Source organism: Musa acuminata, chromosome BXJ1-11 (assembly GCF_036884655.1).
Source record: "Musa acuminata AAA Group cultivar baxijiao chromosome BXJ1-11, Cavendish_Baxijiao_AAA, whole genome shotgun sequence".
NCBI classification, from domain to species: Eukaryota; Viridiplantae; Streptophyta; class Magnoliopsida; order Zingiberales; family Musaceae; genus Musa; species Musa acuminata.
In genome coordinates, this window is record NC_088337.1 from 3631790 (window position 1) to 3658024 (window position 26235).

Here is a 26235-nt window from a genome sequence, read left to right on the forward strand (position 1 = left end):
AGTCAACAAAAATTAGCATTCAAGTCACAAGTAAAGCCCTAGGTTGTGCTAAAAACCTTATGTGAGCATGTTATCAAAGATTTCAAACATTTGTATCAAAAAAGAAAAAGATTATGTAGAGTATCGGGTGGATGAACTTGGAAAAAAGAATAGACCTGGCTCAAAGAAAAAGGTGATGGTGAAGGAGATGGTGATGGCGAAGGAGATGGTGATGGAGATGGTGTAACTTGAGTCAAACCCTGAGCAGATGGAACACGTTCAGGCATGTTTATAACCCCCATTTTGTCATCCTCCAAAACGGAATTTGAAGCCAGATGTGGAGCAGCAGCATACTGCACCAGATTAACAGCAGGAAAAAACACAAAACTTGATTAAGAACAAATGTCAAACGATGATGTAAGTTAACATAAGGGCAGAATGACCAATGACCTGAGTCAATGCATTTGGATGGCTTGTCGGATGAGGTGAATTATTGACCTCAGCTTGCAACTCTACATGATTCAATGCAGGCAATAATCCTGAATTAACTTCAACAAATGGTGGTTGTGCTGCAGTGATGTCCTTGTTTGAAAAATCTGGATTCCCCTCTACTTCACGAATCTTATCTTTTAGAAGTGCAGTTGGTTTAACTTCTTTCATATCTACGCCAAGGTTCTTAAATAAAACCTGCAAAACAAGAATGAAAGTGGAAATGGTCCTTTATAGAACAATGACAACAACAACAACAAAAAGTCATAATTTCCCAACTATCTGGGATCAGCTACATTGATCTTTTTTCACCATCGTAAACAAAGTCTCGGTTACATGAAATCAGACAATGTAAGGGACAAATAACAATTACCTCTATGTCAAATTTCAGGTTCATTTTGAGGTTTGGTAGATTATAGATCTCAGCAAGCAAACTGAGGATGCCCATAGTCCAAGGATTGGGAGGTAGATAAGCTACACTCGATTGGCATGGTTCCAGAATCTACAGTAATATTAGTCCCTTAACATTAACTATATCACAACAATACCATAAGCAACTAATAAATTAAAAGAATACATACCTTTGAAGTAAATGGGATCACAGCAATCATCAGCCCCTTCTCGTATGCCTAGCAAGAGAACATGATTCACATAAGACCACCAAGGAATATTTCAAAGCAACAAAGAACCAACCTTCATTACATTAAGAAAAAGGGCTGCCTAATAAGAATTAGCAACAAGGAAATGGCCCAATGCACACCCCAGACAATGTCAATTATCCCATTCCACATGGAATATCAATGAGTTATTACACATTGCACACTGAGTGATTAAAATCTTTTATCTTCAGAATTATATCATCTTTCAGTTGGGTAATTTAGTCAATGAAAATAACATAATGAGAATTCCTTTGATTTTTATCCTTGTATTCTGTTCATCGAGATATCCAGCTTTCACTCATGAAGTCATGACAGGCCACTAGTCCCTTGGCTACTTCAGGACTTAATGAATCAGTCAGAGAGCCAGATACCCATTTGACAAACAACTTGGACCGTCCAATGGCATAATAGTCCAAGTTGAATGCAATGAAGTGCAGAACCTCATAAATTTTTCCTGACCTTCATTCCCGAATTTTGCTTACTTATAAATGCTATGATACCCCAGTGACCCCAAGCACCTATATGAAGGTAGCACCTAGCAACCAGTTTGCCACAGTTATCTGAAAAAATAAGACCTAAAAGGGGCTCCATTCATGATTAGAGTTTCTACTGTCTTGTGAACTTTCCTCTTGTTTTATGCTCGAAGCTTCTCCTGTAACACTAATTTGGAAATCCTTACTGTAATAACATAACAGCATATAACACTGCCCATCCTTCTTTACTCCATTCTCTTTTCCTGAATACCAATCCTTAAATATGATCATATTTCAATGCGAAAGCAATACTACAATAACCTTTTTTATAGACATCCATAATCCTGTCAAATCCAAATATTTTTAATATGTCGCCATGTTGCTCATCCCAGGAACTACGTTAAAGCTTTAGTCAGCCAAATCCACATGATCAAGTAGTTTTATAGCCAGAAAAGTATAACAAGGTGTACCTCTATTATCAAAGCTTTTGGATCAATTTCTCTGGCACGCAATGCTTGATTCCTACCGATTGTGAACTTCCCAAGCCAGCTACCAAGATTTTTAAGCAAAGAACGTTCTTCAGAACTTGATTTTATAAGATCAGATCTTAGCAAGACCTAAAAGAAAAAAGAGTCAGAAAAGTAAGGCAATTAATATTAAGACAACAGCATGAGACCGACAAACAGATATAGAAAAAATAACCTTGCAGTTCTCGTAAGTAGCTTTAACAATCTCCTTATTTAGTGATTTTGAGTTAACTTTATCCAAGAACTTCAGATACAAGTCATGAAAGTTTGGTTCGATGCTCGCTCTGCAAGAGAAACATAAGTTAAACAGGCATACAAAATAACTCAAAGTTCTGGTGATCAATGTGAAAGCATGTAATTCCAAAAGATGTTATCAGACAAATTTTCCACCTTTTCATCACCATATACTGCGCAAACCAAGGATAGTATTGCTCCTTGAGAATCTCACCAAACTCTTTTGCTTTTGCATCCATGTTTGAAGTTGAAATGTTGTTAATCATAAATAAGATCTTGTCTTGAGTTTCTGATGAGGGAGCCTGAACAAAAGACATGAAACACATATGAAGCCCACAAAGGAACAATAAAGAACAAAGATAACAAGAAAAGGCATGTAAGAACATGCAAAACTAACTTCTATCGGTGTATCTCTTCTCTCTGCTGCCGCAACAAGTGTTTCGATGTTCAATGCAGCCCCAAAACCTGTGCTGTAAGAAGGTTGCCGAAGCATGCCTAGAGAAAGAATGCCCACCACATTCAAGTACAGAAATACATTAGGACAACAGGAAAAGAACAAACAAGACAAAAGGACATCAATATCCAAAATATTGCACCATCTATCATTAGCCAAAGGGATGAGATGAGAATAAGGAACCAGTAAAAGAACAAACTCTATAATATAGCATTCATTCATTCATTTTACCTGCAGGTGTTGCACTTCGAGCACGAAGAAAACCAGGAGATGATGATACAGTAGTTGTCACACTGGCAGTATGGTGCGATGATGTGGTTTGCAAAGGCTGTAAAATAGTTCCCATGATGAGGACAAGCATAATGACGTGGGAAGGGTTAAAGAACATTAAAGAAAGACAGTAGATATAAAACAAAGTAATAACAGTATATAGTCAGCCATCTTTCCAGCTTCCAATCGATTCAGAAGACAACAAGCTCACTCCTATAAGACCATCACAAGAACAGAAACAATACCTTCTGATTTGTGACAGATTCAACAGATCCAGATAGAAATGAAGATTGCCCAGTATGGGATAGAAGCGGTTTCGTATAACTGACAGACATGGTAGAGGCTTTAGTCCTTTCACCGAGGAAACCCTGATGCCTCTGTTGAAGCTGTAAAGAGGAAAACTGCTGTCCCAACTGCGTAGAAGTGGAACTCATCAAATGCCATGATGCTTCAGATGCCTGAGCAAACAATCAAGAAGCTCAACAGAGAAGTGAAATCCAGTTGCCTTAACTGGAGTGTAAGCACATCAAATTTTAAAGGGATGGCAAGCAATATAATAGCAAGCAACAGAATCCAAGATTATAATATATATTTCTTAACACTTAATAGAAAATTTTCCCCCTTCCATAACTCAGGTCATTGAGCTCTAAGACATCTAATTAGCAGTAACATGGTGAGACATCATAAAGTAGAAGAGCCACAAAAAAAAGTACTGAATCACAATATCCAATTCCCTGTATTATGTGCAACTAGGATGATGCCCTTAAGAAATCTTAAAGTTGCCATATAGGGGTCTCCCAGGACATACCTCCACGCTTTCAGTAGCAGCAGTTCCCGAACCTTGTTGCTGATCAACAGGCATTGCATTAACACTATTTGACTCTGACTGACTAGAAGAAATTCTTGTTAGTTCCCTCTCAATAAAAGAAACCAACTCAGCATGTGTTCCACGCAAATGAGATATCTGTAATATATGATTGCAATATTGTGGCCACTCAACAAGACGATCCATGAACTGCTCCAAGGCCTTGGTACCAAACATAAACATCTGAACCAAACAGACCTCACATTATGTTCTAAGATCAACGGAAACAAAGGAAACTTCAAACAAAATTTACGAACTTTTGAATCCACCGATTTCCGCAATGCATCAAGAACCCCACGCAAAGCAATACCAAGCGCAAGATGAGTCACAAGTTGGTGCTTTATTAGAGAACCTACGCATATAGGGAACACCAAAAAAAAAGATTATGAACAGACTGAGGTAAAGAAAGAACACAGCATTTTTAAAGTGTTCACTTGATGGTCAAAAATTGAACACTATTTCTGAGCCCATATGGCAAACACCTGGGCAAGCATAATCTAAAGTTGCAGCAATCATGTCATGTTTTACAACAAGCACCACATATAAGGAAACCAAAAGACTACCAGATAAACAAAATATGGCATAACAAAAAGGTGACAAGAAACAAGGCCTCCTAAACCAGAAGATTCGTAAGGTAGAGGCTGAAATGCTAGTTTATTAGTCATATTGTCTGCATTTGTGTTGCCTCTGTTACAAGAGTATCATGCACAAATATCACGAAAACATATACAAAACCAAGGGTTCACTAAGTCTAGTGTGTACTGGCTGGTATTTACCGGTCCAAGCACGAACCTGCAAGTGAACTATCCAATTTTGAGGAATCCACGTGTGGTACAGGACTTACCACCCAGAAACCATATGAACCGAGCAGTAAGCCCATTTTTCTTCTTTAAATTTCCATTGTTGAATTTTAATCACCTGTGGGTCAAATAATCTGTGGCACAGATCCAATGCAAAATCTGTGAATCCATAGGCCAGACAGCCTACATACCAAGTAGATCCAGTACCAGAATCTTTCTTATTTCTGGCATCTGTCACTACTTTTTTTTATTGTTTTTTCCCTTTAATATCATCACCTCTCTTTCTCTTTGTAACGATCCCTGCTCAAAGGGTCATTGTTACCACCTTGGGACATAACTGCTACCAACTATTGCTTTATGTCCCCCTCCTGGTATGCCTCCTCGCTCTCTTCCTCCTCTTCTGTCTTTTTCTCTGGCCCCTAAAATTGTCCCATATTGATCGGGCCTCCTACCAATATTGAAACCTGAGCATGTAGGGTAATGGCACCAAACAGCAAATTACAAATTTGGCATGGTCGCATCTTCACTTGGATCACATTTATGGATGCTTGTTCTATGTTCAACACATTGTCGTTCCATACCAAAATAACGTGGATCTTGATAACAGAATTCAGAACATCATTACTTCTTTATTCAGCTGAGTAAGTCCTCCAGTTAAAATTGATTGTACAATTGCAATTCTACAACCAACTGTTGATTACAATTTTGAAGGATTTGCATCTCAGTTGAGAAGAATGGTAGTACCGAAGCTATCACATCATCTAGCATAACAGCCTATCTTCTAGTTAATACACTCCAAAGTTTGCAACCAATAGAATAACACTGCACCAAATGTTGATCCAGTGAACACGACAACCAAAAATTGATTCCTTCGATTGTAAATTGAATACTGTACATTACCTAAATTATGGTTTTCTCTCATGTGGAAGAGCACAAGGAAGCTTCAGAACTCCTTCCTTAGCTCTTGTTCCTTTCAGGCTCTTATTTCCTGCTACTGCTTTGCAAGCACATTGCAAGGCATCAGCTTCCTCCGTCATCGCCTCCTCCGCATCCCTATCAAGCCTCCTTGAACCCCCTCTCCCTCATCCTTTTCAATAGCTCCATGCTGCCCTCCCAATCAACAGCAACCCCCCTCTCAAGACCACGACAATGCCCTCTCGCTCCTCATAATCCTTAATTATATTTTTTATAAATTGTTATATATGTGAGAGCCTCACATCAAAAAATGATTAGCATTAGTAATACGAGACGAGGAAGAGAAAAACCTAAAAAGACTTTTAATAGTAAGTATAAATAAAGATTTAAATACTTTTAACTAAACATATGGCTTTTATAGATCTAAATGCCCTCTCGCTCCTCATAATCCTTAATTATATTTTTTATAAATTATTATATATGTGAGAGCCTCACATCAAAAAATGATTTAACATTAGTGATACAAGACGAGGAAGAGGAAAACCTAAAAAGATTTTTAATAGTAACTATACACAGATTTAAATACTCTTAACTAAACTATGGCTTTTATATATCTAAATGGCAGCAAAAGATCCATATAGCCAACCCCAAATGGTTGGAACTTATGGTTTGTTGCTGCTGTTGTTATTGCTGTAGAGACTTGCATCACTCGAATGAGCACCTAGTACCTCGAGCATTTGGACACCTTAGCACATTTTATCGCCTAGCACCTTTTGACCATACTGGTTGGATCCTTCAAATCCAGATTAAATATTGGTTGATCTATTTAAAACAAAATTGTTGGCCACTAAATTTTCAGTTACCATCCAGCTTCTCGCTATTTGATATAGTATTAACATTCCTACCTAGATACTGCACATGTAGCAGCACTACATAACGCATGTAATTCATAAACAAGTAATTAGATAAGATGTTCATTGCATGAGCTATTTCCTGAGGGACTAAAGGTCACCTCAGTATTAAAATAGGTATATCCAGTCTCACTATTAAGTTAGGTATATCGAAACAAGGTTGCCTATTCTATACAAAAACTATGGCCCTTAACAATAATCGGTTCACATGCTGAGGCCACCAAGAAGAATTGTTTCAAGGCACCATCTTAAATCTTAATGTAATATGGCATGTTTAAACCCAACCACTTCTTTAATTTGGTAGTGAGAAATGGTTCAACTTTCCTAATAACCACCAAAATTAACAATGTTGAGGGACGAAGCCTTCAAATTTCTTTTTAGCTAGTGGCCATAACACGTGAATCTAACCACCTTATCACTAGATACCTCCCATATGTTGAAAATACCTGTTAGTATGCTTTTTTAATTATAAGTTACAGTTGAATAACTAAACTGTTTTATAACAAGATAGATAAGAGAAAGAGGATTTCTCACAAATGAATCCAAGAACATCACAGAAGAAACATGCATCACACTCCATTCTAAGTGTGAACAGACAAGGAGAAAGATGTGTGCAAAATACTATCCCTCAAAGATACCACCAAGGAAAGAAAGAGAAGAAAATGATGATGATGATGAAAAAGAAAGGAAATCTACAACCACAACAGAAAAGAATAACTATATAGTTGTATCTTGTATTAAACTTTCATCACAAGTGAAATCTATCAAAATTTAAGCAACAATGCAAACATTTGTCAAGAACAACGAGATTTCATAGGTAGCCTGGCAAAAAGGAAATAAGAGTTAAAGAGACACTCTAGAACAAGAATAAATATCAAAAGAAAAACCAATGCAACAGACAATTAATAAACTCTCACCAAATAGCACTGCAACTAATTTTAATTGCCTGTCAGGATACTTGGGAAAGAACTTGTACTCTTCAAACAGGTTTGCAATGATACATTCAAAAACCATCTGTTCCCTGAATTTAATTGAACAAGTAAAGAATATTCATCAATCAGCATCTTAAGATAAAACAAAGAGGTAAAGAGATCTCAACAATGTAACCATTAGCAAGGAAAATTAAGGCAATCACTTGGAATTCTCAGATATTCCATAAAATGGCCGGTGACAACCATAGTTCAAATTTTACAACTTGTTATTCTTAAAAGAAAACCTGCCACAAATGAAAAAAGAAACACTAGTAATCTAGTAGATTTCAAAAAGTAGCTAGATCTGAAGCATTTCACACATGAAAACAATACAGAAGATAGACGAAAATGATGTAACAATACGCTTCTCTAACATGAAATGATAATGTTCTTGGACATGCTGTGTTGGCAAATTCCTTCTCCATGTGAATATGTCATGGGGTTGTGCCTTCTCCAGTGAAGCATTAATACATAGTAAAAGCTTGAGATCCATCTGATGAACTAGAACTTGTTGAGAGGTTCCAAAGAAGCATGATAAAGTACTTGTGAATTTATCAGGACAAATGCTTTATACTAGGACATGTGTATCATTTTCATAAGGAATCTAAACAATTCAGATATCAACAATATGGGCATTCATCAGACCTTTAGGTAAGTATAATCTGTCGCATGTGCACACACTCATCATACTCTTTCTCTTGCTCAAGTTGAGAAAGATGATCTGTATACTTGTTGCTCAAGAATACATGAGGCTTTCTTTTCAGATTTGATCTGAAAAACAACTGATCAGATCCTCTAACATTCCTTGTAGCCTTGTGGGTTATTAGGGATTAGACATTAGACACCATAGTGTTCAAACCAGGGTTTGTTGTACCGATGCATACGGTCGGATATGAGCAGTACGTGCCAATCCGATAGGATACCGATACGCGGACCACCCTCTACTGAGCGATACTGATCACTTGACCAATACGGGTGATACGAGGTTTGTACCGGGCGGTAATAGTTAAAATCTGATCGTTACCGACCTGTACCAATCGATAATGATACGATTTCGACCGTTACCAATCAAGGGCTAAGATTGCCTTATTTCAAACGATCAATTTGACCATTTGATGCATAGAAAAGGGTTTTTAAACCCTTTCCTCCCTCCTCTTTCAACTCATTTTACTCTCTCAATCTCTTAAACTCTCTAAGACTCTTTTTCACTCACATCTCTCTCTTATTCTCACATTTGCACTCGTCTAAACTCAACAGAGCTACGATTTATAGATTGGATCAAATTTAGGAGACTAATTTGGGAGGATTAAGAGGCCAAAACATGCCACATTTGCCCTTGCATCAGGAGCTGCCTCAGACACATGTGGTTCACAACAATCAAACTATGACCATCATCACATTGATACACCAATAACATACGGTGTATCAGTGCAATATGTCGTGGGACCAATTTCAGGATTTGGTCCAATAAACATATCATATTGATATACAAATACATATGATCGAGGACTACAATCCATCGTCCGTGGAGTCCCGTCCTTTTTGGTGGCAGAAGCTAGTATATCCATTGATTGATTACTTAATTCATTTGAATCTTAAAATTTAAGTTGTATAAAAAATAATCTAACAACTAAAATATTTTTTTTGTAAATAATTCAATATTAACGAAAGGACGATCCGAAACATACCACAAAGCTACTTCTCAAAACCTGAAAAATATGTGACATAATTATTTTCTAATTACATTATTTTTGCTAAAATTATACTAAATTTATATTTATTTCTAACTTACAAACCTTAATCTAACTTTTTTTTCTATTTTAAAGGTATTTTTGGAGGTTTTTTTTGATGATTTTGGGCATATTGTCGATACAACTCAGTACGTACCATACCTAGCAAGGCTCGGTACACCGGTACGGACCAAAATTGCAATCCTTGGTTCCAATTTCCATCTAGCCTTTTTGAAACTATTCTGTCAACAAAAAACCTCTTGGTTTGTAGAGCAAGTATTGTGTTGATAATCAGGGATGCTAAGAGGAGACAGACTTATGTTGGTGCAAGTGAATGACAAGTCATCGAAGATGCAAGATAAACTAGGAGACCAAGATTCAAGATCTTGTGAAAACTAGGCACAGAAGATGAAACACAAGATGTGCAACACTTAGCAAAGCAAGTTCCATTTAAAAGCAAGAATCTATGACATTTGGATTTGAATGTTGATATATTATGTCATCAAAAAGTGTTCACACCCTAAATCAAATGGTTTGGATTTTTAAACAAGATCAATTAACACTACTAAGGTGGGTCCTATGGAGAACTCTTTTTCACTAGGGTCTAGTATCAAATTTTCAAGATCTAGAGGTCCACAACTTATCTCTTGGTCATACTTGAGGCAGAATAGACCAATTAAATTATTTTCCCTTGAATTGAAGTGTGTCAATCAATGTAAAATAGCAACTCACATATAAGTGACGATTATTTGAGTACCATGCCATGATAAACTACTAGTATCTATGTAAAGAATTGATAGCGAAATCAAGATCATCCAACATTTTATTGCTTACTGAGACAAATCAACCATGTTCTCTTTGATGATCTAATTATTGTTGGGCGTAAAAATAAGGGAGTGACATTTACACTTACATAAATAGCTTGTTTAGTCACACATCAAAAGCGGGAGAGAGATTATGATCGGGCTTAAGGTTAAGACAATCTCACAAGGAACACCTGGAAACATTTCCGGAAATGTGCTTTAAGGTTGTATGTCCAATTTACTAAGCTAATGGGCTTATCAAAAGGTACACGACAACTCATCCCAAAGAAACCTACCAACTCCAAGAAAGAAAGGGCTATCCATAGATAATACAAGAGGCACATCATGACATGGAGCTTGTGACCATGCCATCTAATAGGGAATGTTTCTAGGTTATGTATTAGACGTTGATGAGGACATTGAGTCTCTAAACGAAGGAGAACATGATGCCGCAAAGCAGGCCCACATCAAAAGCATGAAGATTCATATGATGGAATATATGAGCAAATGGGCCAACCACTAGCAAACTCAACGTAAGCAATTTAAGTCATGTGGTTAAAAGCTCATATATTGGATTACAACAAACTAGCGCTATAGGACTGGGTCATGACAGTAAGCCTAACATTATCATGTATTTTAAGTTTTAACACAAAATTAGATGATAACAATACATTATGCAACAAATATGGTAATTCAGGAATTCTTTAAAGTTAAAACTGGACCAACCAAATTACAGGAAAAACAACCCAAATTGGAATAATCACTGAACAACCCACAAATGCTAAAAGGAGATAAAATGAAAGCTTAATCAGAATGAAAATCATATTCAGAAGAAAAAAAAATAAATCAAAATGACAGACCTTTTGTCAGAAGATTCTTTATAACGTGCAAGCATCTGAACCATTGCCTCAACGGACAATTGTCCAGCGAACATTTGATGGAAGTAAGCGTTTGCTTCAGACTCTATATCATCAGAGATGCCCTCTGAAACTGCTCCACCCACTGTTCCAGCATTTTGAGTCTTTGGAGGAGATGAGATATGCAGCTTCTTCATTTCCTCAAAAAGCTGGTGAGAAACAAGCTGTCCGGAATGGGCCTGAAGAACCTGAATAATGACATGAATTTTTTACCTGCATTAATTTTTTGCAACATCTCCCAAGAAAATGCATCATATATATCAATGGCTGATAGAAATACAGAAGTCCATAATGAACCTTGAAAAATACAGAGCATGTCTCACGGTAGGCATTCAGAACAGCTGGTCGAGACTGTGGAAGAGAACCATCTGATACATCATTGGTTCCATCGCCAAGTACCTCTTTTAAGAACTTCAGACAATCCTGGGATCATGAAACTCCTTAACCTCAACAGCTCGTGCAACAAGAATGAAAGACTTTTAACAACCTATGACATTTACTAGAACGTGTAAGAATAAGAAAAGGCAGGTTTGTTACCTCAAAAAAAACATCTTTATATACACTCAAATTTTCATTCAACCAATTCTCAAGATTCATATGATCTTTCCTAGAAGCAATGGCAGCCAGTCTAATGCTAAAAGCAAAGGGAGTTGTAGCCAACACTGATGATAGGATCTGTCATGGAAAAATGGATAAGTTCACATGTATAAAAAACAAACTACTGCAAGCAGAAAAAGCAAGATAAACAAAAATTTGATAATCTGGGAAATGTACGTCATGCATGCATCAAAGCATGCATGAACATACCTAAAAAGTAACAAGCACGAATTCCAAAAGCAAATTATCTTAATCCCTACATCAGTAATCCCTCTCTCCAAAATAAATGATATATTGTCAGTCCACAACATAAAACTAGCAGTTTCTAAGTCCTTAAAGCATTTTTCTAAGATCAAACACCAATTTTCTGCAGATCACTATATTTGCCAGAAAAGAAAATTAAAATATTAGCATACGTGAAAAAATAGTGGAAACATGGATGAGTGAATTTACAAAACATGTAGCGCATTGGAAAGGAAGATTAACTTGCAACTAAAGCACTAAGCCAAAACCAAGCTCTTCTTCTTCAAGCTTGAGCTAAATTTCCTAGCTTAGTAAGCCTTGTTTTGATGGAAGTCAAACTGGATTAAGTTACAATCGCGTTTGGACAAACTGACAAAAACAGGTTCAATCACATATCATATAGGAAATACAAGATGCCCTAACCCTTCTAGCCAAATAGTGTCTTCCCCCATCATTATCTCTTTCCCTTTCTCCTCTTCTCAACAGTCATAACAGGCTGTTGCTAATTTATCAATGCAGTTGCAACTAATCACCGAATTTGAAAATCCAGAAAAATTGCTTGAGATACATGGTGCAACCTCTAAAAGGTAAGATCCTGGATTATCACCTCTTGGTATGCAAAGAGTGAATGTGACCAAGCTAAAGCAAAAGTTGCCATTAGCGTGGGGTAGAGATATGAAAGAACAAAAAAAGAATCCAACCATAGTCATCCAAAGTCCACCCTTCCAAAAGCCAACTGATAACAACCTTCTTCATTTCTAGTCCCAACCAAGAAAACCCAATATCATTCAAACAGATTTTAAGTTTTACTTGGCCTGGATGAGAACTCGTATTGGTAATCACATCGTCGGATTAAAGACACCATAACAGATAAAGTAACACCTAAATTACATCTAATCCAACCCAATCCAATAAAGATAAGATTGATAAAACCTGATGCATCTAGGGGAAGGAATATTTGAATCCACCAACCCAAGCCCCACCCTTGAATATCAATTCACAAAAAAAAGGACATTTCAGAGGATCACAATTTGAACATGGAAAAATCCCATCCATCAAACTGAATTAGAATTTGTGAAAGCGTTTACTTAGTATCACATACACAACAATAGCAAAGCCATAATCCCAACTATTTGGGATCAGCTACATAGATCCGTTGTTGTCATTGAGATCTATAAAAATTCATATGTTTAGTTAAGCTTAGAGTACTTAAATCTTTATTTATAGTTTCTATTAAAGTCTTTTTAGATCTTCCTCTATCTCTCCTTGTACCACTAACATTAATCATTTCATCTCTTCTGACTATTGCATCGGGAGGTCTCCTAAGTACATACTCATAATAACTTAAACGATTTTCTCTCATATTATCCTCTATCAAGGCGATACCTAATTGTTCACAAATAAAAGTATCTCTTTTCCTATCTTTCCTAGTCACTTCGCACATACATCTTAATATTCCCATCTCAACAATATAAGCTTTTTATATATGTTATTTCATAACTGCTCAATACTCAAATCCATAAAGCATTGTTAATCTCACAACTATCTTATCAAATTTTTCTCTTAATCTCAAAGGTATCTGATAATCACACAAGACTCCTAACGCTCCACTTTTACTTAAAGAAATTTCTCGTCCATCCAACTTAACTATATTCTCCTGTCTATTCTTAGAATTACAAATATTGCATCTCATATATTCAGTCTTAGTCCTACTTAATCTAAAACCTTTAGTTTCTAAAAATTGCCTCCATAGCTCAAGTTTACAATTGAATCGACTTAGGCCCTCATCAACTAAAACAATATCATCGGCAAATAACATATACTAGGAAGGTCTATCATGTAAACGACTTAATATCACATATCAGCAAAGGTAATTATAAGTTCAATGAATTTAAATTCCTAAAAAAGTTTTAAATGAGAATATCCACACATCATTTGACTCCACAAAAAAAAAATCTACATTCAACACATTCATAGATCTCTTAATCTAAAATCACAAAAAGGAGATAGAAAACTTTGTTGTTGAACAAAGAATAAAACTAAAAAACAAGAAAAGGGGCACAAAACTAAAAAAAATATCAGGAGAAAGGGCACCTACGAGGTCCCTGTTTGGTGCATCAGCCATCATTAAATCTGGTTGTCCAACTAGCTACTAGGTAGATTAGTAAAATTTTTAGTAAATTGAAACACTCAAAAAACAACTAGAGCTATACCAAGTTATTTTTTTTCTAGATCACAAGTCCAGTCTTACATGCACTAGGTTGGATAGTCCTAAAACAGGCCAAATCACATGTTCAATGTAGTCACTAAAACCAATTGAGGTCTTCCCATTGTAAGCAGTAAGAGCCAGTGTGATTCATATAAAGGCACATACCTTATATGGCTAAAAGGCAAAACAAAGTTATCACACCAATATGAACAGTGAAGCATTACACAGAGTACAGACAATCTGACATAATAGTTTAGAATATCATATTCACTAAGAAATTTAGAAAATAAAAGGCAAAAAGACCTTGGTTTACTGGTACATGGATACTATCCTTAACTCGCTCCCTCAATCAGGAAAAAACTACATATATATAAACTAACATATACGTCCTCATATGGGATGTCAAACGTCAGCTATGTAACTGAAGTACACAACCATTCTCCTTTATCCAGGCAGGACAGAGTCAAAAGGACAGCACAAGTTGTGTAGCATGCTTTCAAAAATAAAATATGCAAAATCAAATCAAATTTTTTCAACCCATTGTAAACATGAAATGTGAAAATGGCTTAAGTTATAATTATGTTCAAAAAATGTATAGACAATGGGGAACATACAGAAAATAATAGTTTCAGGTAGGAACATCATCTTTTAGTTAGCACATTTAAAGATTGATCTCCATATATCTGCCTGTAGATGCTGATACATCAATCAAAATTATCAAATTCTATCCACTCACCCTCCTCATCCAAAAACAACAAAGAACAAACAACAATAAGTCAAAAGTTCCAAAATTAATTTCATTTAGCTTTTCCCACCATTTAGATATCGTAAGCACAATATCATCAGTAAAAACAAGAGTAACTAAAACTCTTTCATTGACAAGTTACCTAAAACTTTTCTATCAACTCTCCTTGAACCATTTATTTTACCGACAACCTTGTCAAGTTGATGCATTGAGATGTACCATATGGATGTCTAAATATATTAAATAGATTCCCCTCATCTGTCATCGATATAGATAAGAAAGCAATCAACCATCTACTATTTGAATAGTTCTAGCCTCTGGCCAACATGAAGAAACCATTATGGAACTTTAACAACATCAAATATTTCCACAGATATCATATCTCTAGATGATCAGTATAAAAGCTATTAAAATAAACCAACAAGGAAGATACTGATGCAGACCCAAAATATGGAGCCATAATGTTCAACTACTGAAATAAAAACAGTAGCTCAAACCTCGCCAGCTCATTCAATTAGAAAGGATTTATTATATGCAACATATGTTGCAAATCAAATAAATATTCAATTCCAGTAAAGGTAATGTTTTGAATGCTGGAACATATTACCTTCAGATCTTGACAGATATCCACAATCCTCAAAAGGTTGTTGGAATCAATCTGGGTTTCTATAAATCCTCGAAGGACCAGGTTAGGATTTATACACCAGAGATGATGAAAAATGTTGTTCCTTGAAGAATCTTTTAGTATTACAGGAAACACTGAAGAAGATACTTCATACTGGATGAGATTGTACGCAGTCTGTAGAGAGAAAAATAAACGATCAGCTTCATTTAAAAAAGAAACACCACCGATAGTAGATACTCAGGAAGTATTGGGAATCATACATTAATGTGGGCAACTCCAATAAGTAGAACCTCTGGACATTGACTAAGAGGGAAATCTAGTATGAGTCGCACCAAGCTGGCATGGCCTCTTTCTGCAAGCTGGCATAAAACATCCAAAAGATCTAAACAACACCATGCCTGATTTCCATGCTTGAAATGTGCTAGATCACCATACATCTGAAATAAAAAAACACATCAATTATGCAGCAGCAATTTAAGTTGCAAATATAAAACAACAGTATCTATTAAGGAATACCAGTTGTCTTGAACAATGCGCAAATGTGAACACATCAGTTGGGGCTGACACTGCATATCTCAAAAGAGAAAGTTGGCCTTCTGCATTCTTCCAGACAGAGCCACAAATAGCATGGAGAGGAAAAGGATCCTGAGCAATACACTTAAGGGTTAGTATACTATCAAAAGCAACTGTTTTAAATACACAAACCTAAGAATACCTGGCACGCACTCCTGTAAATGGACATTAGATGTGAAAATGCAGTTTCATCAGGAAGTAGAAAACCCTCATGATCAAGTTTTTCCATGACAAGCACCCAATTTGTCTTTGGAGCCTGCATATAAGTTGAATTATGAGGTAAATATTTATTACTACCTACTAATTTTTTATTAGCCTTACTGCATAACAACCTAAGCTGAAATAGAGAGAGAGAGAGAGAGAGAGGGAGAGAGGGAGAAAGAGAGAGAGAGAGAGAGAGAGAGAGAGAGAGAGACAGAGAGATTTAGGCTCACAAGTTGCTTAATCGTGTCAACAAGGACATTAAAATCCCATGAGTTCAATGATGAAGAATCACTAGTTAAGCTGCTACCAAGAGCTGAACAAAATGTTGCATGAATGTTGAGAGGATCCTCAAGACCACTATGAGTCCGGACAATTGTGCCTATTAACTTAGAAACTGTAACTTCATTGAGTGGTTGAAATTGAGATAGTATCTCTTTACAATGCAAAGCGTCAGCTGTGCATCCATACCCCAATTCTGTCACTATGTCAGCCATGCTCATTTCCTTTTCAATTTCAGCTAATACAGCATCAAAATCATTATCAGAGCATCCAGAAAATAGATCCAAATGCCTGTAAAGAGATAAAAAGAAAGTATGAATGAATAACAAGAAATTTGAGTCACAAGGAGTAGGCATGAATACAGACTTCACTAGACCTATTCATAACCACCTCAAATTGTTAGCTGCATTGATATCATTTGTCAGCAATGGGGCTGATAAGAAGAAAGAGCACCCTTTCAATTGGAGCAGAGATAAAATTTTGGTAAAAGAATCCATGTGCTTTGAAAGGCCTTCAGTTCGATAGAGGAACATAACAATATCCTGAATTTGATCACTATTTAAAATTGACGAAGGATTTGCACACAATTCCTCAATCTGAGCAATGCAAAAATTTTGCCCTAGAAAACATGAAAGCAGTTGAAACACCAAGAATGGAGACAAACAACATTGCTGGAATAAAATAGAAAGAATAGCATAACCAATGTTATTACCAAACTTACCTCTCATCCTCAGATCAGGATTTTCACAATCCGACAAAGCAAGTCCAATACCAATTTTCTCAGTTACTGAAAAACCTAATGTGTTTGAAATATCTCCTAAGAACCCTTCACTTATTGGCATACCATCCAAAGCTTCACAAAGATTTGTGCTAAAATTTGGTCTGTCCAGCAAATATCTTACAACTGCAGTTACAAGATCCCGTTTCAGTTGTGAAGTCTCCCCATCTTTAACTATTATTTGATCCAAACATCTCCGGAGCAACAAAGTGCTGACTTCACTTCCGTAATCGACAAACTGTAAAGACAGATTGATAACAATGCATGAGCAAACAGTGCCAATAAAAAACATTGAAATTGGAATGTCATTGTATGAATAGGCATACTATCAGATTCCAGGCTAAAAGGAGGCATCTGCCAGAAATAAAGTTAACCGCACAACAATGCACATCGACAAACAAAACCTAAAACTTTGAGCAAAGTACTACTTGTTTCACGCTATATGTTGAGAAACACAAAATAACTAAAACATACAACTGCATGCAAAGGCAAGTTTTCCATCAATTTCAATTCATTTTAGTACACATGATCAAGAACTTCATAGAGGCTTCGTACATTTTGCACATAAAATAGGAAGTTGAACACCACAACAACCTGAAGCATCACAGAAGAAGATTGTTTTTGCCGTAAACATAATCGCGATCATTTCCCCAAGCTCTCCTAATTCTAAATGTAGTTACCAACAAGTGCCAAATCGGCACAAATGAAGTCCTACCATGATCAGAGTGTATCCATTGGGTAAATATTAGGTTCAATCGATATTTGTTTTTCCGGAGGTAACTTTCCCTCACCACGTACAACCCCCAAGTACCGGATTGACACAACCATCCGAACTGTTCTGAATTAGGGAAACCCTCGCAGCACAAAAGCAAAGAGGCACGTCGAGGAAAAATATATCAGAGAAGTTAAAAAAAAAAGAACACCAGGCTAGGGTTTTCATGCAACACAGTACACTCCGCCCATCAAAGGCGAAAGAGGGCTAATATACAACCATGAAGCACGAGCATGCAGCCTGACTTCCGATCAGTTCGCTACGGACACATTGGAAGGGAAGGAGGATGCTATTCACCAAATACCATCTCGGGCAGGACGAAGAAACCAACGCGCGCAACAACATAATCGTAAGAAATTAGAAAGATCGGAGTTTCTCGAACCTGGCAGAGCTCGCGATAGATCGAATCGAAGTTGGAGTCGTTCACGCTCTGCAGCAGAAGCCGGATCTCTCCAGCGACGGTGGAAGAGAAGGGAAGCATCGCGGCGGAGGCGGCGACGGCAGCGGAACCGGACTAGGGTTTCTGCCCCGCTCGAGATGGCGAGAAGGGCGAGGGTTTCGAGTCGGGAGACAAAGGGAGGAGAGAGCGAGAGAGGCGAGAGCGTCGGGTGTTCGGTGATGGAAATACGGGGAGATGGCTTTTGGCTTCCAAGAGTCGGAGAATCAGAGGTTTCGCGACGACCTCCCTTTTAATGGGGATGGGGTGGGATATAAAATGCCAAACGAGATATGCTCACTCCGGTGTCCCTTGGGTGTCGGTGACCTTCGCTTTTTAAGAGGCTTCCTATTGTTCATTCACGGAGAACTTATGAATCAATTATATATATCAAGCCACGTTTTATATATATATTTATATTTATATATATATATAATTGCTCAGCAAAATAATATATATACATATATATATATATATATATATATCATAATTGAGGCATATTCAAAGCGTTCTAATGATGTTATCAAGAACTTACGCAAGAAAAAAAATAGGAGTTACTATCTACCATCGAGTATCAGTATGACATAATCTAAGTGGGTTAAATAGACTCAAATATACAAAAAATTGATATCTAAGACTAACGAATTTGACAAATTAGGTCTGAAAGTTTGATCTATTGGGTATGATACATAATAGTGTATTTTTTGCTAGCATAATCCAATCATAATGTAAATATTAACTTGTCCATAAGTGAAAGTATCTAAAAGCTCAGTCGAAGGATATTCAAATATAGTTTACTTATGATTTTATTTTATTTTTCTTAAATATCTCCCAAAAACTTATGTTTTGTTATATGTATTAGATAGACTCATATTAAATTATAAGGACCTCCTAATGATGATAAATGAGATTTAGATATGCTATAATCCATCATGTTTTATTATCGTACTCCTACTATATTTTATAATGAAATCGGCTTTATACATATTATTTGTCTTGTTGAATCAAATATATATATATATATATTCTTGATTGAGTTATAATATGATAGTTCCTCTCCCATGCTAATGACAATAACCCCCCCCCCCCTCCTCTCCTTCTAGTGAATGCAGATGTTGTTGAGCCTCCGGTCATTCTCCGATAAATACTCCTACACTAAGGAGATCATTGCATCCCTATCGTCCTTTTCTTCACCCAATGATTTATAGAAATACGACTCAAATGATTCAATGTCCAAGCTTTAGTTCTTCTTATATTTATGTTTATATACATATATATATATATATGTATATATATATATATATAATACTATCATATTCATGCAACATATGTTATTTCACTGAGGATTTTATTGAGGATATTTGTGCTTCATGTCATGAACATCGATAGTTTGATTAAATATTCAAATTTGGAAGTTACTACATGAATGATTTAAATTAAATACTGATAGATCTTCTCAAATTATTTTTAATGGAAAAAAACAACTTACCCAAATTTTACATGTTGAGTCAGACTTTTGAAGTAATTTATATATATTTTTTCTCTTCAAATTAAAAAAAAAACTCAAATACTATATAGATTAAATCCTAAAAATGAATACTTGATGGATAACAACTTATACACAAACTAAAAGTCTTAACTCTCAGAAGACTAATATAACTATATACATGTAAATATGTAAAAGACAAATTTTAACATACTTAACCAAATCTTCCTAATATCAAATTGATATTCATTTTATCTTTTTCGTTTATATATTTATTAGTATTAACATAGTCAATTTAAAAAGACAAAAAATCAACTTACAAAATTAATGATCAGACAAGGAAATTCTTTTATTCTCGAGATTTGAAATTTTCTTCTTATACTAAATCTATTTTGATTAATTATTTTCTTATATTTTATTGGTCGCGACGTTTTGAAATGATAAAACGATGGAAGAAACAAAAAAGAAAATGTATATATTCTTAAGAGTTGGAGAGTTGTGCTGAAGTAGACTCTATTAATATGATTTCCAATATACTTAATAAAATATTTTTTTTTAGAAAAAAGACTATATATTACTTCCCAAAACCAATAAAATGAATGCCATGAATACATCATAGTATCAAAAAAATAAAAGTTCACAAGCATTTCAAGAAGAATATTCCTAGTAACATTCAATATTAATAAATGGGGATATTTGATATATGAATCAAAATCCTTGAGTCCAATTCACCTCCTTATCTCCCATCAATCATGAATTATAATTATTGTCCTCATTTATGTCAATGGCGCATTCAGTGATGCCACCGCACATGGTCTCAGGGTCGAATCACCCCTGACAATGATGCCCATTAAGCATCGCCCGGCGGTATACATGGGACGGAACCCAAAGTTGTTTCGCCGATCGAACAGAAGCGGACATGCACGCCCTCACCCGCCTCCGCCTCCAACTGGGCTCTGCCGATGAGGAGGAAGCCGTCTCGGGCGCACCGCCAATCAGTACTCGGCCCGGATCCGGACCCTTGGTGAAGCCGCTGTGGTCTCTGCTTCCGTCTTCAGCGGTTCCTCCCAATGCCGCTGTTGGTTCCGATCCCAAACCCTGATCTTCTTCCTGCTTGCTTTCTCTCATTTTTACCCATCAGTTTCTACAATACTGGTGCAGGTATGATGGAGATTCTGGATGATCGGCGCTCCCCGAAGAGATGGTCTCTGGGAAATTGATGGTAAGGTGACACGCCTTTACTTGCAAGGTTTCTTGATCTGAGATTAAGCGTTAATCTCAATGTTGTTCCAGTAAGGTATTCGAGGATTTCTTGCTGGGTTGCCGCATCTGGTCGTCTTATTGCATTAAGAATGCACCTGTCCTGCTCCGTCTGACTAAGTTCGATGAAATCGTGAACGTTAAGAAAGTATAGCTGAAACTGCAATGAACGCATTTTAAGATTGATAGATGGCCAATCGTAACGATCTTCGATTTGCATTGGCGCATGACAATTCCTTTTCGGAAGATTTTAATTTCTCTACTTTTTTTATATGTTTTAAATTCTTTCTGTTTGGGTACTTTTTTTGAAAACTTGTCACTAATTTGTGAACGCTCAAAATATGCACAGTACAAGTATATAGGCTACAACATCTCAGCAAACATCACACAACCTGCTAACTCTTTGTCCACCACATGCACCTGACCAAAAGATGCACCATTGGCAATCATCACGATGAACTTCTGCCATCTCTGTTAAAGCCCTTCTATCTGCATAACCATACGTAAGTGCTTCTATGGCCAGCTGAGTGCTTTATATATTATAAGTATCAGGTTGTATGTTCTTTACAATTAACAGAGTTATGGAAGCTAGAATTGCTGATCTTTCTGACGTGTCAATATGATTTGTGAATGACGCATCATGTACACTGTGATTACTACAAATTCATTATGCTTTCTGGACAAGATTTTTTTTTTTTTTTTTGTGGGAACACATTTTATTAACACATATTGCCTTTTGCACTGAAGGCATCATGCAATTGAGGCAGACAAGAGACTCCTTGTTTAGCTTTCGATCATGGAAAGAAAAGGTTTGTGATGTATTTTCATAACAAATATTCTTTGAAGTGTTGTGTTTATAGAATATTCAAGATCAATACTCGAGGATGGTCTTTTACCAAGGTTAAGCAATTGGTATTTCCACTGGAGTTAGGATTTTGGGGAGGATCCTATTTTGTGGTAACTCATGAGTTTGTTTCAAAATAGGAAAGCCTTTCGCTAGGTTTTTTTCTTGAATCAATTATCATAATTACAGTAAATTATGTGGGTTACAAGTATCTCAAAAGGTAAGTTGTCATTTTCATGGATCTATATATGAAAATTTAATATGTATTTTTGTGTTTTACATTCTTTTTTTTTTCCTATGGTGCAGTCCGTGAAAGTCTTAAGAATGCACTCCTGATATTGTTGATTTGAGGTCACAGTATTGGGAGGCTTCTTTCTGTTTTTGTATTTCTGAAGCAATATCATAACTATTTTTTCGTAAAAACCAAATTTGATCATTTATCCTGGTTCTCTCAAGCAAAAGGTAAACATAGTTGTCGACATTGAGTAAATTTAAATCAGTTCACTCAATACATATTGAGATTATATCTCAAAAGGATTATCAAACTGTCCAATTCCGATGAGCTTTTGTTCAACTTCATTGCATTATTTGGTTCCCATTAATAAAGCATGGTGATCACAAAATTGCATGTGAGAAAACTTAAACTTTTGCAAAATGCACATTTTCCCCCCTATTGTTGTTTGTTAGTGTCTTGATTCCTTCGGTTTGTGTCTTTCTTGTTTTATGTAGGAGAAGGTGTCTTATCAGAGAGAAGCATAATTGATTAGCTTTCTCAGCCTTTTCCTCAGGATGATGTGGAGGACTCCTTGTGCTCTGGCATCAAGTGTTTACACCTAAGCTATCATCATGTTGCAGATAGAATTTTTTTGGTTATGTCATGTTCTTTAGAGATTCATTGTTATTGTTAATGCTCATGGATGCTATTTGGTTGGTCTTCAAGAATGTTAAACTAGTACAATTTATTCTCACCTAACTAATAAAACCACATTCAGATGTGTTACATGATAGTGCTCAGTGAATTTTACATTCATAGATATTGTGTCAGAAGAGAACATACCAAGAATTTCCAGTATATGACATTTTCTGAAACAAAGTGCTGGATGTTTAATTTTGATTATCTTTTAGTAGGTTGATTTAAACGTTCAAGGTGGCCTTTCTTACTTGCATAAGAGTCAGAAAGAGATGAAATCTTGAATGCCGTTTAGAAGTTGCTTTGGTTAATCTGGATGAATATCAAATCCTAGTTAATATTAGGCTTGTTGCTGTAATTTGGACTGGCTACAGTAATCAAATAGCATAGACTGTAGGTGACTATATCGAGTTGTAAAATTTTCATTTACCTAGTAAAACTTCCAATTTGTATGCATAGCCTGTGTGCCATTGCGTATTGTTTCCAAATTGTTATAATGCAATAACAAAGGTACTTAGCCTTGCAACTGTGACCTTGTGAGTTCTGCTGGTTTCTTTATATAGGACTTAGGAAAATGAACGTTGAACGTCATAGTTTTTAAAAAGCTAAGTCTGCAACAAATGGTATAGGATATGCTTTGACTCCTTCCATTAGGACTGAAGGTTAAAGTTTTTTGATTTGCCTGGGCATTATTTGAGAATGATATTGCAACTCCTATAAAGCCATGGCTCTTTAGAAGCAATGGTGTGTCTGCTGTGTATCCTACCTCAGAATCATATCTTCCTTTCTTTTGTTTCTAAGATGCTGCTTTTTCTAAAAGAAAAAAAAGAGAAGATGCTGTTTTTTCCTACAATTGGTTCTCACTTTGTTCCACTGAGGCCAGCAAATTTAATTCCTCTTAACATATGTAGATGAACTGAAATGTGTGGTATCATAGACTCAAACAAGAGCTAGTACCATTGTTTTCAATGATAATTTACAAAAAGACTTATGTTAAGCATTAAAGAAACTATTAAATCTAGATATTGGAATACTTCTTTACTGCTACTTTAGAAATGGTTAAAATCTACCTTTGCATCTTGTTTGAATCATTACTTGTGATTCAACTTTTTATGGATTACCTTAACATTTATGTGACTTTAAATTGGGCAGGCTTGAAGACATTTGCCCTAACACAACAAGCAATATGTACTGGCATGGATTGACATCACACAGTATAGCATGGTGCTGTACTATGCCAGGTTGGTGTGGTAAGTACCTGCATCCTTAACTTTGTTGAGAAAATTTGCCTGGTTGAATTTGTATATTTACACTTCATTCTTTGAATGTATATACTCACAATAATTTTGCTTGGTCAGTTTATCAGTCTTGCACTCTCATATAAATGGAAGTCTTGATTAGAAGTCCTCAGTGGAACTTAGCATATTCTTAGCAAAGATTACTAGATTACATTATTTGTCAACAACCCATACAAGTGAAACTTTACTTTCATGACTGACATGGCCATATTTGTTTTTTATGTTTAGTCTCACCTTTGTCATCATGACTCACAGTGATCCAGATTTCACCTTTGTTATAATTACTCTCAACTTAACATATTCTTTCATGACTGACATGGTCATATTTTTCATTCTTATATGCATATTTCACTTCCTCGCATATGGTCACAGTGATTTCACCTGCTGAGTAATACTAAATGCTATAGGCACGATCAATTTTGGTTTCCTATTTTGCGTACTTTATCACAGGCCATGTACTGAAATTGCTGCTTGGGATATTGCATGCACTTTCATGAGATTGAACTTTACGAATTGTACTTCGAAAAAAAGAAAACTTTACGAATTGTACTGTATGCTAGTCCTTTGATCCTCCTAGTATTTTTCTTTTCAAGACAATCATAGGTGGACTGCAGGGAGCTTTACCATATGAGACAGCCCTTCATCAAGAAACCTGCTCCACTAGGTTGTCTAGTCGCTGAAGTCCATCTACACCTACAAAATCCTGTTGGGAACCAATCTCATAGGAGTCATAGGCTTAGGATGGGGACAGAGCCTTGTCATCTCAATTGAGATATTATACCTCTTATGTGCAGCTCAACTCAGAATGTGAGTTTCGTTAGCTTTCTGTCAGGTATTAAAAAAACAATTTATTGAGAAGTTGGTTTTGGTAGATTGTCCACTAACCAATATCTGTGTTAATTAATGTACATACAAATCTTGAACTCTCGAGACCTCTCTTTTTAAGGTGTTACGAGAATAATGACGCAGGTGATGCGTCCACACCATCTCAACAACTCAACTGCATGGGATCGAGTTGCCGGGCCGTCTGTTCGATTCGACGAAGCCATATGATGGACGAGATGACTCTACACGATCAATTTGTTGATGCCATATAGAGGGCACGTCAGGTTAATATACCCTCTACACGTTAATACCTTGTGGAGGGTACATTAGTTTGACGAAATTGATGAGTGGGCTTCATGTGGTTGACACATCGAAGACATGTGGAAGACACACAGCTTCACACAATCGACCATTAGGTTTCACTTGATTGACATATTATAGCCACTTGGCTGGTCGACATGTTAGAGCCAGTTGGCTGATTATTCAGCATCACATTGATTGTTTATAAAGTGAAGCTAAATAACTATACCCGATGAATGCCATGTGGAGAAGGATAGTATAATCTTAAGTTTAGCATAAGTTAATAATAGTTATAGCCAGACACCATGTCTCCATGAACTACATAATGATCAAGCATAATTGTTCTTAATCCTTACTATACAAGGAGTATCGAGAACGTTTCAACATACTGAATGGCCTAAGTTTGATTTGTTCAATTTTTTTATTGGCTTAAGTTTTGAAGGGACATTATTGAAAGTACCTCTTATGTAATTTTACAAGACTTAGGATACCGCTCCACAAACTTCATTTCACTTAACAAACTTCATTTTTAGGTTGACTGGGGAAAAAAAATAGATTAGATGCAAATCAATTCGGATAATCAAAATATATTCTAATAAAAATAAAAAATTAGTTTCCTCTCTATGTGGTACAAGATGTCATGTTAGACATGTCGGCAAAACCTACCAACACGCACCCTAAACTCAAGTCCAACATACTTTTCCGATGACCCCATCTTAAATATAAGTGGGATCTAACTCATTAAGGTTTGGTTGTAGTGGCATAGAGCGTGTGTCGGCAGGTTCTACCTCCACCATCATCTATGTCCTAAATATGCTACACTGGGCCCTTCTTTTAACCTCTAAAACCTAAAT

The 26235-nt window shown here is 36.2% G+C and overlaps 1 protein-coding gene and 1 long non-coding RNA gene across 3 annotated transcripts in view; one reads left to right on the forward strand and one right to left on the reverse strand.

Moving 5' to 3' along the window:
- The window catches only part of LOC135596901 (uncharacterized), a 37572-nt gene extending 18881 nt beyond the window's left edge, over positions 1-18691 (reverse strand). Inside the window, exons 1-24 of one of the 2 annotated variants that reach the window (XM_065089162.1) lie at positions 18405-18691; positions 17194-17488; positions 16863-17091; positions 16424-16763; positions 16132-16245; positions 15933-16061; positions 15677-15853; positions 15399-15590; positions 11535-11672; positions 11295-11420; positions 10941-11185; positions 7494-7597; positions 4208-4302; positions 3894-4133; positions 3331-3498; positions 3047-3143; positions 2759-2856; positions 2518-2663; positions 2303-2411; positions 2071-2217; positions 1050-1097; positions 842-970; positions 430-666; positions 156-332 (exon numbers count right to left, since the gene is read on the reverse strand). In XM_065089162.1, coding sequence (XP_064945234.1) covers positions 156-332; positions 430-666; positions 842-970; positions 1050-1097; positions 2071-2217; positions 2303-2411; positions 2518-2663; positions 2759-2856; positions 3047-3143; positions 3331-3498; positions 3894-4133; positions 4208-4302; positions 7494-7597; positions 10941-11185; positions 11295-11420; positions 11535-11672; positions 15399-15590; positions 15677-15853; positions 15933-16061; positions 16132-16245; positions 16424-16763; positions 16863-17091; positions 17194-17488; positions 18405-18503 — 3879 coding nt within the window. In that variant the 5' untranslated portion in view covers positions 18504-18691. Of the gene's footprint in view, positions 1-155; positions 333-429; positions 667-841; positions 971-1049; positions 1098-2070; positions 2218-2302; positions 2412-2517; positions 2664-2758; positions 2857-3046; positions 3144-3330; positions 3544-3893; positions 4134-4207; positions 4303-7493; positions 7598-10940; positions 11186-11294; positions 11421-11534; positions 11673-15398; positions 15591-15676; positions 15854-15932; positions 16062-16131; positions 16246-16423; positions 16764-16862; positions 17092-17193; positions 17489-18404 lie in introns of both variants that reach the window. The other variant, XM_065089161.1, reaches the window with a different exon arrangement.
- Positions 18692-20772: 2081 nt separating this feature from the next.
- LOC108951716 (uncharacterized) lies at positions 20773-25534 on the forward strand. Its single transcript, XR_010480960.1, has 6 exons — positions 20773-21022; positions 21106-21166; positions 21554-21707; positions 21952-22013; positions 22778-24208; positions 24850-25534. It is a non-coding gene; the product is annotated as an uncharacterized LOC108951716 (long non-coding RNA).
- Positions 25535-26235: the final 701 nt, after the last annotated feature.